The 15,976-nt window shown below is 39.5% G+C and overlaps 1 protein-coding gene across 6 annotated transcripts in view; it reads left to right on the top strand.

The window, feature by feature from the left end:
- Window positions 1–15,976, top strand: part of LOC128691561 (small G protein signaling modulator 2) — a 652,393-nt gene that overhangs the window by 587,867 nt on the left and 48,550 nt on the right. For all 6 annotated transcript variants that reach the window (XM_070088836.1, XM_070088840.1, XM_070088838.1 and 3 more), the window contains 2 exons: window positions 2,594–2,887; window positions 4,510–4,600. In XM_070088836.1, the coding sequence (XP_069944937.1) occupies window positions 2,594–2,887; window positions 4,510–4,600 (385 nt within the window). The remainder of the gene's footprint in view (window positions 1–2,593; window positions 2,888–4,509; window positions 4,601–15,976) is intronic.

Below are 15,976 nucleotides of genomic sequence, written 5' to 3'. Positions count from 1 at the left end.
CCATGTGTTGCATAAGTGTCTCAAATCTTCAACTTGTCAGTTTTCAAAACCATTCATCACACTTGAAAAGAATAGCCAAAGGTATGCTAAGTTCCTCTTTACATTCCTTTAACACCCTTGCAAAGAGTTCATCAGGGCCTGGGGATTTGTTAGGTTTTAATTTCTCTATTTGTCTGAGAACCATACCACTAGTTGCCTAAATCGTGCATAGTTTATCATCGTCCTGCTCTACATAATCTATTATTTCTGGAATTTCGCTAGTATTTTCCTGGGTAAAAATTGAGAGGAAGTAAATATTGAAAATTTCACACATGTCCTTATCACTGTCAGTGATCTGACCTGAGTTACTCTTAAGTGGGCCTATCTTGTCCCTAATCTTACTTCTGTATACCTGAAAGAACCCTTTTGGGTTAGTCTTTGAATCCCTTGTGCCTTAGCCTCATAATCCCTTTTTGCTTTTCTTATTCCTTTTTTTTATTTCTCTCTTTAATTGAATATATTGATTTCTTAACTGCCCCTCCCCTCTCTTGATATGCCTTTATATGCCTCTCTTTTGCCAATGAGATGTTTTAATCTATTGTTCATCCACTTGGGATCATTTTTGTTAGATCTAATTTTCCTACTCGGAATAAAAGTTGTCTGGACAGCTAAAACTATGCTCTGAAAAATGTCATATTGGCAACCAAGACCACCTACCTGACCCATAGTCAGGACATCCCAATTTAGCCCACCCAGGTAATTTTTCAGTCCCACGAAATTGGCCAAGCGAAAGTCTGGGACAGAGATTTGATTGCAGTTATCTGGGTAACTCCATGATATGACTCATGAAATCGTAATGACACGATTGCAAACAAACCATACCATGGCTAACGCGACGGTCTGGAGTTTTGAGACTCTGATCGCGGGTTCTATCCCCGCCCGTGGTATAGTTTGTTAACTCCATGTTATATTGAAACTAAGTGATTTGTGATCGCTTTCCCCATTAACCTTGATTCTTTGTTGGCAAGAACCAAGTCAAGGAGATTGTTTCCTCTAGTTGTCTTTGCAGAGGCGCTCAGATAAGACAGCTAAGATGTCCCTCCAGACTGCCAATATCCCAAACCTCTCATTCCCATTTCCAGGAATCAAGTCCAGCTGGAGTATACCTGGAATGGGTTTCAGGGGTCAACGCCCCTACGGCCCGGTCTGTGACCAAGCCTTATGGTGGACCAGGGCCTGATCAACCAGGCTGTTAGTGTTGGCTGCACATTAACCGATGTATGAACCACAGCCTGCTGGTCAGGTACTGACTTCAGGTGCTTTTCCAATGCCTGCTTGAAGACAGCCAGGGGTCTATTGGTAAGCCCCCTTATGTATGTTGGGAGGCAGTTGAACAGTCTTGGGCCCCTGACACTTACTGTGTTGTCTCTTATTGTGCTAGTGGCACCCCTGCTTTTCATTGGGGGGATGTTGCATCATTTGCTGAGTCTTTTGCTTTCATAGGGAGTGATTTTCATGTGCAAATTTGCTACTAATCCCTCAAGTATTTTCGAAGTTTATTTTTTTTTTTCAACAAGTTGGCTGTCTCTCACCAAGGCAGGGTGACCCCAAAAAGAAAGAAAATCCCAAAAAAGAAAATACTTTCATCATCATTCAACACTTTCACCTCATACATAATCACTGTCTTTGCAGAGATGCCCAGATACAGCAGTTTAGAAGCATATAGTATAAATATGTATAACATATCCCTCCAAGCCGCCAATATCCCAAACCCCTCCTATAAAGTGCAGGCATTGTACTTCCCATTTCCAGTACTCAAGTCTGGCTATATAAAAATCACTGGTTTCCATGAATCCCTTCACTAAATATTACCCTGCTCACACTCAGCTTGTCAGGTCCCAAAAACCACTCATCTCCATTCACTCCTATCTAACACGCTCACACACACTTGCTGGAAGTTTGCTGGAAGTCCAAGCCCCTCGCCCACAAAACCTCCTTTACTCCCTCCCTCCAAAATTTTCAAGGACAACCCCTACCCCGCCTTCCTTTCCCAACAGATTTATACGCTCTCCAAGTCATTCTACTTTGATCCATTCTCTCTAAATGACCAAACCACCTCAACAGCCCCTCTTCAGCCCTCTGACTAGTACTTTTATTAACTCCACACCTTCTCCTAATTTCCACGCTATGAATTCTCTGCATAATATTTACACCATACATTGCCCTTAGACAGAACATCTCCACTGCCTCTGGCTGCCTCCTCACTGCAGCATTTACAACTCATGCTTCACACCCATATAAGAGTGTTGGTACCACTATACTCTCATACATTCCCTTCTTTGCCTCCATGGATATTGTTTTTTGTCTCCACAGATACCTCAATGCACCACTCGCCTTTTTTCCTTTATTCACAAATGTGTGCAGGAGTTTTGTGTTTTTTTCACACACTAACCATACTATGCAAAGCATTGTTGTACTTACTGGGTGTGTCTGCCTGTTCCATGTTTTTCACATCCTTGTTCACATTAATTGTAATACTGTACCCTTTTAAATGAAGGTTTAATTTGGTGGCCATTTGTCTTGGGTTAATGGTAACCTGTGTCTGCTGCCACAGGTGTTTGAGCCAGACACATTGAGTATTGGGTCAGTGGATAACCCTGGCACAGTGCAGGAGGAGGATGAGGACCCTACCATAGATGACATAGAACATTCAGATATCACCAATGTGGAGACATACAGTGAGAATTTCACAGAAAAAGAAAACATCAGTCATGAGGATACAACACTCACAGAAATGAAGAACAGGGAGAATTTGATGAATGATGAAACTGAAAATAATAAGATTTATGCCAAAGAGAACCTGAGACAAGAGAGTAAAGAGAGTGACACAGCAGAGGTTGCCAGCCCTGTAAGTAGCAATGTCTCAAGTTAGTACTTACTATGCTGCCTATTACAGTACTCAAATGTAGATACTAAAACTATCGTTTAGTATCATGGTGCAGTTAAGGTAAGTTAGGGTATATAAGTTCACCTTTAGTTGATACATTTGATTTTGAAGTACAGATGTTTAATATAAACAAAGATGCTGTTATATAATTTTCCTTTTTCAACTGGGATATAGCAAAGCCAACAGTACTTACTCAGTTAATGATCATCCATTGGAATCACTGCAGACATAGATATTTCCTAGATCTCTCAATCACAAAGACTTTTTGTAGGACTGAAGATCAAATTTATGAGCAGGAGGATTGCTGAGATAGGATGTTATGTGAAGCAAAACAACATAGTTCAGATTTTGAATTAAATGATTGTATGCAAAGAAGTGGTATAAGGCTCAAAGGTTCCCAAGAGTAACAGGTATGCAAGTAGCAGTAGAGGATAGAATGGAGTAGGAGAATAACTATTGAAGATCATATGTTAGCTCAGGTACACTGATAAAACTAATAGTTTTCCTTTGTATTTTCCTAATGCTTTTTGGTAGAGGGTTTGCATTCCCAGATGTAAAAGTACTCTAAGCAAGGTGGTAGAGGAAAAGCTCCCAAAATGTGAGCAGTGTTTTAGGTAAGGTAGAGGAAGAGCTTTCCCAAATGTGAGAGCAGTACTAAAGAAAAGATGGTAGTGAAAGAGCTTACTCAGGTAAGAGCAATACTAGAGAAAAGGCAGTGGTGAAAGAGCTTACTCAGGTGAGAGCAGTACTAGAGACATATTGTTAGAGGGAAAGTTTCCTTAAATGTTGGTTATAGAGGCAGAGCTTCCCAGAATGTTAGTGCAGTACTATAAACAATGGCATATGAGAGATGTTGAGAATTTTGAAAATTTTTGGAAGTACTTTTCCCATTTGCATAAATGTGAGGGGTTTACAGGACAAATAATAGTTATAAATCACCAACTTTTTTATTAAATAGCCTTATTTGGCACTTCATCCATAGACTGTATTTGAAAGTCAGCAGTCATCAAGCACAGTCATGGATCTCTCCCCTTCCTTATATAAAGGTGACCCAAATACAAGGGGTGATGTAAAGCTGTTTATCCACAGGAATTTCCTTTAATGTAAAATACAGAAACAGTGTTTAAGTAGTTTAAAATTTAACTAGGATTACAAAACTGAGCTGCTGTTTGGGAGTTGGGTTAATATTCCACAAGTGTCCCTCTGTTCTTGTGTAAATTTTTGATCCAACAATGTCCTTAGGACTGTCACAACCCTTGCCCTTGAACCCAACAAACCTTAGGACCATTGCAACCAAACAGTGACCCTAGGGTTGTCCCAACCAAACTACAGCCCTACTCAGCAGTAACATGCAGAAGTTTATTATGGTTTAGTTTTCAGAAAATATGTTATGCACTCATAAGATTAGGGGGAGGGGGAAGATTTTAGTTATAGTTTGTGTGGAAAAGGTTGTCTTAAAGCTTAATGTATGGTAGTGTTACATTTCTTCATTTGCAATTGTTACAGAATTAGTCTAGGTTTCAGGGGATCTGTTACATAAATTCATATATTGTACAAGGTGCTTAAATTGTTTCTTTGTGCAGACTTGTGTGGTAACACCTGATGAGGGTGTAGAAGAAGGTAATGATGCCAATGACCTAGATGCAGAGCTCATCCCTACCCCAACTGAAACAAGTAAATAATTTTAGCTCATGGTTCATCATTAATATTTTTTTGTACATTATGGGATATACCATCTTCAGAATGACAATCCAGACTGGCCTCCCAAATTAGACTGTCATAGACTCCTATTTCTCTTCAGTAAATCTTGGCTTAGTTTTTGTTATTTCCTAGTAGACTAGTGTTTTGTGGATTCTGAGTGAAAGGATACATGATGCCATTAACTAGGGTTTATTAAAATAAAATAGGATTCTAAGTGTGTTTCATGGAGAGCCAGTCCAGATTCTGGTACTGGCAATTATATATCCCACACACTGCCAACAGTGATTAGATGTAATTTTGCAAAAAAAGAAAAAGTGGAGTTATTTTATATAAAAAGTGAATAAAGCTCAAAAGTTTCTATATTGACATGTCTTGTGTAATTGATGGTCCTTATGAAGACTTGTTTGCTGTTCACCAGGAAAAATTAACTTTTTCAGGTTTATTATTTGCAGTTGGATAATGGTGTTAGCTATGTATGTCTTTGTGCTTATCCTTTAAGGGTTAATGAGCATTGTTAGTAATGAGGATATCAGTTAATATCTACAGTATTTTCTTCTAACACAAAGAGTGAACATAATTTTTGGTAACAGAACCAATACAGTAGTTACTTGATTTACCCCTCATAGAGGAATTTAGTTTTGAGTTATGATGAAAAATTGGTAATATGATATGCATACAGTGGTTAATGTGCATTGGTGGGCCTCAAGATACCAGTGATGTGGTAGCTTGCCTCTTGGGCAGCATCAGACAATAGGAGCATCATTGGGGGTGTGTGTGGTGGCGGCTTTGCAGCCAGTCAGTGATGGGAATGAATATCTCTAGGGTAGCATCTTAGTCAGTAGCAGCATTTGTACTACAGTTTATTGTTTCCTGTTCAGTTTAAAGCTACCATATGTGTTGCCCACACCAGCTCTGGAATATTTTCCCTTTATAACTGGACATGATCCATAACTTGCTCAACCTCTGGAGGAAGAATTTAACTCTGTTACAGTAAATTCCTCCTACCCAACACCGCTTCTCTTCTTCAGGAAGTAATTGTGAATTTCAATAAGATTTACACCTAGAAAATGTTTGCCAAGTGCTTTGCAGACTTTAGGAGATGGAGCCATCAGCCTTAAGGAATTATTGAAGACTAACTTTAACATCTTAGATTGTGTGAAGCTCATAGTATACTCCTGGAATGAAGTTTCCATTTGGTGCCTCATTGCAGCCTGGAAGAACTTGTGGCCTTCTGTTACCTATGACTTTGATTTGAGGCTGAGGAAGATGTAAACTAGGAGACTATCACTCTTGATGAGGCAGTTAGACTGGGGGCAGATGAAAAGGATGTGGAGGATTTACTTCAGGACCACAGACAGAAGTTAACAACAAAAGAGCCCGAGTAATTATGGAAGATGGATGAGAAGGACAGTGGGGAGGGAGTAATGGAGGAAAATAACAATAGAAATTTAGGAGTTATATACTCATTGAGAAGGTGTGAAAAGAATCATGAGAAAGCATTCAGACATTGAGAAAACTGAACTTACTTCCTGTGTTTTTGAAGATAATGTCTTATCTTATTTCAAGAACCCCAGAAGAAAGCGACGGAAACAAACAACTTTGGACAGTTTTTCAAGCGGCAATGCTTGAAAGGAGTTTCTCTTTCTAACCAGTAACCCCCTCTACACCCTCTTCCCCACAAACACACCACCAGCTCTTCAAGTCCAGTGTACAGTAAAAGTTGCATGCACTTCTAATATTATATTATAACTCAAGGGAGCATATTTCTATTTTCATTTATTGAAATAGACAGAGGTCTCAGATGTGGCTGTTGATAGTTCATCTTACCGTCTGGGTCTTACCTAAAGATCCCCTAAACAGCCCTTAAATTAGATGTAGTTCTGCTTCATTTTAACAGACTCAGTGGACAAAATGACCATATGACCTGTCTTTGAAATACAGTGGACCCCCGACTTTTCTTTTTTCTTTTTTTTTTTTTACAAGTCGGCCATCTCCCACCAAGGCAGGGTGACCCAAAAAGAAAGAAAATCCCCAAAAACAAAAAATACTTTCATCATCATTCAACACTTTCATCTCACTCACACATAATCACTGTTTTTGCAGAAATGCTCAGAACACAACAGTTTAGAAGCATATACGTATAAAGATACACAACATATCCCTCCAAACTGCTAATATCCCGAACCCCTCCTTTAGAGTGCAGGCATTGTACTTCCCATTTCCAGGACTCAAGTCTGGCTATATAAAAATAACCGGTTTCCCTGAATCCCTTCACTAAATATTACCCTGCTCACACTCCAACAGATCGTCAGGTCCCAAATACCATTCGTCTCCATTCACTCCTATCGAACACGCTCATGCACGCCTGCTGGAAGTCCAAGCCCCTCACCCACAAAACCTCCCTTACCCCTCCCAACCTTTTCAAGGACGACCCCTACCCCGTCTTCCTTCCCCTACAGATTTATACGCTCTCCATGTCATTCTACTTTGATCCATTCTCTCTAAATGACCAAACCATCTCAACAACCCCTCTTCAGCCCTCTGACTAATACTTTTATTAACTCCACACCTTCTCCTAATTTCCACTCTCCAAATTCTCTGCATAATATTTACACCACACATTGCCCTTAGACAGGACATCTCCACTGCCTCCAACCACCTCCTCGCTGCTGCATTCACAACCCAAGCTTCACACCCATATAAGAGTGTTGGTACTACTATTCTTTCATACATTCCCTTCTTTGCCTCCATAGATAATGTTTTTTGTCTCCACATATACCTCATCGCACCACTCACCTTTTTTCCCTCATCAATTCTGTGATTAACCTCATCCTTCATAAATCCATCCACTGACACATCAACTCCCAAGTATCTGAAAACATTCACTTCTTCCATACTCCTCCCCAATTTGATATCCAATTTTTCTTTATCTAAATCATTTGATACCCTCATCACTTTACTCTTTTCTGTGTTTACTTTCAACTTTCTACTTTTACACACACTCCCAAACTCATCCACTAACCTTAGCAATTTTTCTTTAGAATCTCCCATAAGCACAGTATCATCAGCAAAAAGCAACTGTGTGAATTCCCATTTTGTATTTAATTCCCCTAAATTTAATCCCACCCCTCTCCTGAACACCCTAGCATTTACTTCTTTTATAACCCCATCTATAAATATATTAAACAACCATGGTGACATTACACATCCCTGTCTAAGACCTACTTTTACCGGGAAGTAGTCTCCCTCTCTTCTACACACCCTAACCTGAGCCTTACTATCCTCATAAAAACTCTTTACAGCATTTAGTAACTTACCACCTATTCCATATACTGTACTTGCAACATCTGCCACATTGCTCCCCTATCCACTCTATCATATGCCTTTTCTAAATCCATAAATGCAATAAAAACTTCCCTACCTTTATCTAAATACTGTTCACATATATGCTTCAATATAAATACTTGATCTACACATCCCCTACCCACTCTGAAACCTCCTTGCTCATCCGCAATCCTACATTCTGTCTTACCTCTAATTCTTTCAATTATAACCCTACTGTACACTTTTCCAGGTATACTCAGTAAACTTATTCCTCTATAATTTTTACAATCTCTTTTGTCCCCCTTCCCTTTATATAAAAGGACTATACATGCTCTCTGCCAATCCCTAGGTACCTCCCCCTCTTTCATACATTTATTAAACCAAAATACCAACCACTCCAACAGTATTTCCTCCCCTGCTTGTAACATTTCTGTCATGATCCTGTCAGTTCCAGCTGCTTTACCCCCTTTCATTCTACATAATGCCTCACTCACCTCCATCACACTCACATCCTGTTCTTCTTCACTCCTAAAAGATGGTATACCTCCCTGGCCAGTGCATGAAATTACCGCTTCCCTTTCTTCGTCGACATTTAAAAGTTCCTCAAAATATTCTCGCCATCTACCCAAAACCTCCATTTCCCCATCTACTAACTCCCCTACTCTGTTTTTAACTGGCAAATCCATTCGTTCTCTAAGCTTTCTTAACTTGTTTAACTCACTCCAAAAATTTTTCTTATTTTCATTAAAATTTCTTGACAGTGCCTCTCCCACTCTATCATCTGCTCTCCTTTTACACTCTCTCACCACTCTCTTCACCTTTCTTTTACTCTCCATATACTCTACACTTCTTATAACACTTCTGCTTTGTAAAAACCTCTCATAAGCTAACTTTTTTCTTTTATCACACCCTTTACTTCATCATTCCACCAATTACTCCTCTTTCCTCCTGCACCCACCCTCGTATAACCACAAAATTCTGCCCCTCATTCTAATACTGTATTTTAAAACTATTCCAACCCTCTTCAACCCCCTCACTACTCATACTTGCACCAGCCCACCTTTCTGCCAATAGTTACTTATATCTCACCCGAACTTCCTCCTCCCTTAGTTTATACACTTTCACCTCCCTCTTGCTTGTTGTTGCCATTTTCCTCTTTTCCCATCTACCTCTTACTCTAACTGTAGCTACAACTAAATAATGATCTGATATATCAGTTGCCCCCTCTATAAACGTGTACATCCTGGAGCCTACCCATCAACCTTTTATCCACCAATACATAATCTAACAAACTACTTTCATTACATGCTATATCATACCTTGTATATTTATTTATCCTCTTCTTCATAAAATATGTATTACTTATTATCAAACCTCTTTCTACAGATAGCTCAATTAAAGGCTCCCCATTTTCATTTACCCCTGGCACCCCAAATTTACCTACTACTTCCTCCACAACATTTTTGCCCTCTTTAGCATTGAAATCCCCAACCACCATTACTCTTGCACTTGGTTCAAAACTCCTCATGCATTCACTCAACATTTCCCAAAATCTCTCTCTCTCCTCTACACTTCTTTCTTCTCCAGGTGCATATATGCTTCTCACATCCAACCTTTATTTTACTCCACATAATCCTTGAATTAATACATTTATAATCCCTCTTTTCCTGCCATAACTTATCCTTCAACATTATTACTACTCCTTCTGTAGCTCTAACTCTATTTGAAACCCCTGACCTAATCCCATTTATTCCTCTCCACTGAAACTCCCACCCCCTTCAGCTTTGTTTCACTTAAAGCCAGGACATCCAGCTTCTTCTCATTCATAACATCCACAATCATCTCTTTCTTATCATTTGCACAACATCCACGCACATTCAGACTTCCCACTTTGACAGTTTTCTTCTTATTCTTTTTAGTAATTATTACAGGAGAAGGGGTTACTAGCCCATTGTTCCCGGCATTTTAGTTGACTTTTACAACACGCATGGCTTACGGAGGAAAGATTCTTATTCCACTTCCTCATGAATATAAAAGGAAAAGTAATAAGACTAAGAACTATTAAGATAAAATCTAAGAAAACTCAGATGAGTGTGTATAAATAAACATGTACATGTATGTGTATTGTGACCCAAGTGTAAGTAGAAGTAGGAAGATGTACCTGTAATCTTGCATATTTATGAGACAGACAAAAGACACCACTTAATAAAGATTACAGTGTTACAATTAAAACAATTTACAGTATGATGTATTTCAGTTTAGTACTATTTAAAGCAATGAAATTTGGTATTACAATGGAACAGTTTACATTATGATGTACTGTATTACAGTCTACTTCTATTTAAAACAGTGAAAAGAATAAACATCCTAATTTTGAAGTAGTAAGTGGTTGACCATTCATCAGCACAACATGAGTAGCTTTTGAGAAACTGGTAGTAGTTAGGTCCGGTTTGTCTGGTTAATTTTGGGTAATGAGGTGATTTCTTATTTGAGCCTTAAACTGATTTGCAGACAGGGGTCCTTCAGTTTGTTCTAGCAATGAATTCCAGATCTTCGGGCCTTTTACATGCATAGCATTTTTACATAGGGAGAGATGAACACTGGGAATATCGAAGAGTGATTTGTGTCTCGTATTATGGTTGTGTGTTCTGTTATAGTTATCAAGAAGGAGTTTGAGAGGAGGGTTTACATTAGAGTATATAGTAGGCACAATAATAAGTGTGGATGTTTTGTATATTTAGCGAGTTAAGACTCTTGAAAAGTGGTGGAGTGTGTTGTCTAATACAGGAGTTAGTAATCAATTGCAATGCAGCTTTTTGCTGGGTTATTAAGACTAAATGCACATTCCTAGACTGCTGGAAGGCCTGTAATACCTTTCATGAGTTTTCACAGGCAATCTGAACTCTGCCCCAGGCCCAGACTCGTGGAACTCCGTGTTCATCAAGAACTAAAGGCTTAAGGTGATTTGCTGTGTTTGAGCCCCATGCACAAATACCATAGGTGAGGTAAGGGTAAATGAGAGAGTGGTACAAAGCTAGAAGAGCTGATTGGGGTACATGTGCCTACTGTTTTGGAGACTTTCTTGGAAATTTGCTGTATGTGTATCTGAAATTTGAGACTGCAGTCAAGGTGGAGACCTAGAGATTTGCCCTTTGCCTGTCTCAAGATAAGTGAACCATTTATCAATATGTTTAGCTGTATATTCTGAAAAGTATGAAGTAGGTTTTGTCTATATTGAGAGTAAGTTTGTTGGTAATCATCCAAGTTGATATTTTTAGCAGTTCAGCATTTACTGTGTCTGTTAGTATGGTTGGGTTTGGGTGAGAAAAGACATAAGTTGTGTCATCTGCAAATAAAATGGGTTTAAGGAGATTAGATGCATTTGGTAGGTCATTGATGTTAATGAGAAAGAGAAGTGGGTCAAGAATATTCCCCTGTGGGACTCTAACACAAACAGGTTGTGTAGTGGAACAGGCTCCATTTGTGTATACATACTGGGTTCTATTGCTAAGATAAGATTTTAGGTAATCAAGAGTGTCCTCTGACCACGTAATGTTCAAGTTTTTGGTGCAAAAGGTAATGGTCAACTGTATCAAAAGCTTTTCGTAAGTCTATGAACAGTCCCAGGGAAAATTTATTTTCTCGAGTGCAGAGTATATTAGTTCAAGCATATGTATAACAGCATCATTAGTGCTTTTTTCCGGTCTGAACCCAAACTGACAGGGGTTGAGTATGTTGTGGGATATGAAGTAGGAGTAGACTTATTTGTGTATTAATTTTTCGAAGATTTTAGATAGCAGGGGCAGGTTTGATATAGGCCTATAATTGCTCGGTTCAGTTGGATCACCACCTTTGAGGATTGGGGTGACTTGCTGTCTTGAGTATGGATGAGAAAGTGGAAGATTCAATGGATTTGTTAAAAAGAATTGCAATAATTGGTGACAACACATGAGAAGCTTTTTTATACATGAGTGGTGGTAAGTTATTTAGGTCCCCTTATGATGCTGGGAGGCAGTTGAACAGTCTTGGGCCCCTGACACTTATTGTATTGTCTCTTAATGTGCTAGTGACACCCCTGCTTTTCATTGGGGGGATGTTGCATCGTCTGCCGAGTCTTTTGCTTTCGTTGTGAGTGATTTTCGTGTGCAAGTTCGGTACTAGTCCCTCTAGGATTTTCCAGGTGTATATAATCATGTATCTCTCCCACCTGCGTTCCAGGGAGTACAGGTTCAGGAACTTCAAGCGCTCCCAGTAATTGAGGAGTTTTATCTCCGTTATGCGCACCGTGAAGGTTCTCTGTACATTTTCTAGGTCAGCAATTTCACCTGCCTTGAAAGGTGCTGTTAGTGTGCAGCAATATTCCAGCCTAGATAGAACAAGTGACGTGAAGAGTGTCATCATGGGCTTGGCATCCCTAGTTTTGAAGGTTCTCATTATCCATCCTGTCATTTTTCTAGCAGATGCGATTGATACAATGTTATGGTCCTTGAAGGTGAGATCCTCTGACATGATCACTCCCAGGTCTTTGACGTTGGTTTTTCGCTCTATTTTGTGAAAGGAATTAGTTTTGTACTCTGATGAAGTTTTAATTTCTTCATGTTTACCATATCGGAGTAATTGAAATTTCTCGTCGTTGAACTTCATAATGTTTTCTGCAGCCCACTGAAAGATTTGGTTGATGTCCACCTGGAGTCTTGCAGTGTCTATAATGGAAGATTATCGTGTCATCTGCAAAGGAAGACACGGTGCTGTGGCTGACATCCTTGTCTATGTCAGATATGAGGATGAAAAACAAGATGGGAGCGAGTACTGTGCCCTGTGGAACAGAGCTTTTCACTGTAGCTGCCTCAGACTTTACTCTGTTGACTACTACTCTTTGTGTTCTGTTTGTGAGGAAATTATAGATCCATCTACCAACTTTTCCTGTTATTCCTTTAGCATGCATTTTGTGCGCTATTACACCATGGTCACACTTGTCGAAGGCTTTTGCAAAGTCTGTATATATTACCTCTGCATTCTTTTTGTCTTCTAGTGCATCTAGGACCTTGTCATAGTGATCCAGTAGTTGGGACAGACAGGAACGACCTGCTCTAAACCCATGTTGCCCTGGGTTGTGTAATTGATGGGTATCTAGATGGGTGGCAGTGTTGCTTCTTAGGACGCTTTCAAAGATTTTTATGATATGGGATGTTAGTGCTATCGGTCTGTAGTTCTTTGCTATTGCTTTACTGCCCCCTTTGTGGAGTGGGGCTGTGTCTTTTGTTTTTAGTAACTGTGGGACGACCCCCGTGTCCATGCTCCCTCCCCATAGGATGGTAAAAGCTCGTGATAGGGGCTTCTTGCAGTTTTTGATGAACATGGAGTTCCATGAGTCTGGCCCTGGGGCAGAGTGCATGGGCATGTCATTTATCACCTGTTCGAAGGAATACGATAGAGTGGATAGGGGAGCAGTGTGGCAGATGTTGCAAGTATATGGAACAGGTAGTAAGTTACTAAATGCTGTAAAGAGATTTTATGAGGATAGTGAGGTTCAGATTAGGGTGTGTAGAAGAGAGGGAGACTACTTCCCAGTAAAAGTAGGTCTTTGACAGGAATGTGTAATGTCACCATGGTTGTTTAATATGTTTATAGATGGGGTTGTAAAAAAAAGTAAATGCTAGGGTGTTGGGGAGAGGGGTGCGATAAAATTATGGGGAATCAAATACCTAATGGGAATTGACACAGTTACTCTTTGCTGATGATACTGTGCTTATGGGAGATTCTAAAGAAAAGTTGCAAAGGGTAGTGGACAAGTTTGGGAGAGTGTGTAAAGGTAGAAAGTTGAAAGTGAACATAGAAAAGAGTAAGGTGATGAGGGTATCAAATGATTTAGATAAAGAAAAATTGGATATCAAATTGGAGAGGAGGAGTATGGAGGAAGTGAATGTTTTCAGATATTTGGGAATTGATGTGTCAGCAGATGGATGTATGAAGGATGAGGTTAACCATAGGATTGATGAAGGAAAAAAAGTGAATGGTGCATTGAGGTATATGTGGAGACAAAAAACATTATCTATGGAGGCAAAGAAGGGAATGTATGAAAGTATAGTGGTACCAACACTTATATGGGTGTGAAGCTTGGGTTGCAAATGCTGCAGTGAGGAGGTGGTTGGAGGCAGTAGAGATGTCCTGTCTAAGGGCACTATGTGGTGTAAATATTATGCAGAGAATTTGGAGTGTGGAAATTAGGAGAAGGTGTGGAGTTAATAAAAGTATTAGTCAGAGGGTTGTTGAGGGGTTGAGGTGGTTTGGTCATTTAGAGAGAATGGATCAAAGTAGAATGACATGGAGAGCTTATAAATCTGTAGGGGAAGGAAGGCAGGGTAGGGGTCATCCTCGTAAAGGTTGGAGTGAGGGGGTAAAGGAGGTTTTGTGAGTGAGGGGCTTACAATCCCAACTATGGTGCTAATGTGAGAATCGTGAGAATGATGTACATAGCCTATGTTAGGTCCTTAATTGATTATGCTGCTCCCATGTTGATATTAGCTAGAGAAAGTTCCCTCCGACCCTTGGAGTTAATGCAAAATGAAGCTCTCAGGACTATTCTTGGCTGTCCCAGATCTACAAAAGTTCTTAACATGAGGAAGGAGCTTGGTATTTCTAGTATCAGTGATAGGATTGTTGAAATTAACACTGTACTCGGTATTAGAATGTTGAGAAACGAACCAGACACTGTCACAGTGAATCTTACCAAGTGTCTAGAGGTAAATACATACAGATCTAAATGGATTGTGAAAACGTGCAATTGCATTAAGTTTTATAACCTGCATGAACTGTATCACTGTAGGCAACAAGAGCATTTCACCCCTCCATGGAAGATGTGTTCATTTAATATCACATACCTACAAGTCCCTCCCAAGAAGCTCATTGCTAGTAATCCCTTCCTTAAATCTCTTGTTAGAGCAACTGCTCAAGAAGAAATTTTTCGCCTAGCTGGTAGTAATAAGTTATCACAAGTTATATACACTGATGGATCTAAACAGGAGTCTTCTGGCAGGGCTGCATCTGCTCTTGTTGCCACCTCCCTAGTTAAGAACGATAATAAATTTGTTGAGTTAGGCATAAGAATTAACAACTGGGCGTCTACACTGCAAACTGAATTGTTTGCAATCCTAATGGCGCTAAAGCTAACCTATGACACTGAGCTTGACTCTATCATCATTACTGATTCTATGTCATCATTGAAGGCTCTTGGCTCATATAATGACTCCAACAACATGCTCATTGGGGAAGCCAGGTATAGATACTCAAAAATTAGGGACAAAGGAATTAATGTACAATTGCTATGGATCCCATCACACATTGGATTACTCCTTCATGATAAAGTTGATATGTTAGCCAAGAAGAGTATCCAGAAGGAGAACGTAGAATATAACTTTGGTATAACTGTGTCTAGCATTAGGAATAATATTAGGAGAGAAGTAAATAATGAAGATGATTGTTATAGGAATGCAGTTAGAAGCCTGAGTAGATCTATAACCCATTATGATAACATGAACGTAGATAAGTATGTTTATGGAGCAACTTGCAATGTGAACAGACTGACTGATGTTGTAGTGGCCAGGCTTAGGCTTGGTTACAAGTACTTCTGGCAGTTTGGGAGACACACAGATGATGATCAAACTAAATGTAAATTATGTGATCAGGCATATGGTCACTCTCTTGAACACTATGTGCTTAATTGTCCACTTATTGAGGAATACAGAGACAGACAGTATAATAACCTATGTGACATGTCAAGATATCTTATTAATGAAAATAAGATACCAGATATACTAAGCAAATTTCCTAAATTTGCTTGTAACAGATAAGTGAACTATAGATATGTAGATATAAATCCATATGTATTCCTGTTAACCCTTTGGGGCCTAGTTCCTAGGCCTTTTGTGTATCCATATGCTCTCGCGCTACCGTCCACAGGATGGATATGGGGTGCACAATAAACTAGCCACTTCGGTGGCAAAATCTAAAATCTTCCAGTAAGCA

Source organism: Cherax quadricarinatus, chromosome 26 (assembly GCF_038502225.1).
Source record: "Cherax quadricarinatus isolate ZL_2023a chromosome 26, ASM3850222v1, whole genome shotgun sequence".
NCBI lineage: Eukaryota > Metazoa > Arthropoda > Malacostraca > Decapoda > Parastacidae > Cherax > Cherax quadricarinatus.
This window is presented reverse-complemented; position numbering and strand designations above follow the sequence as displayed.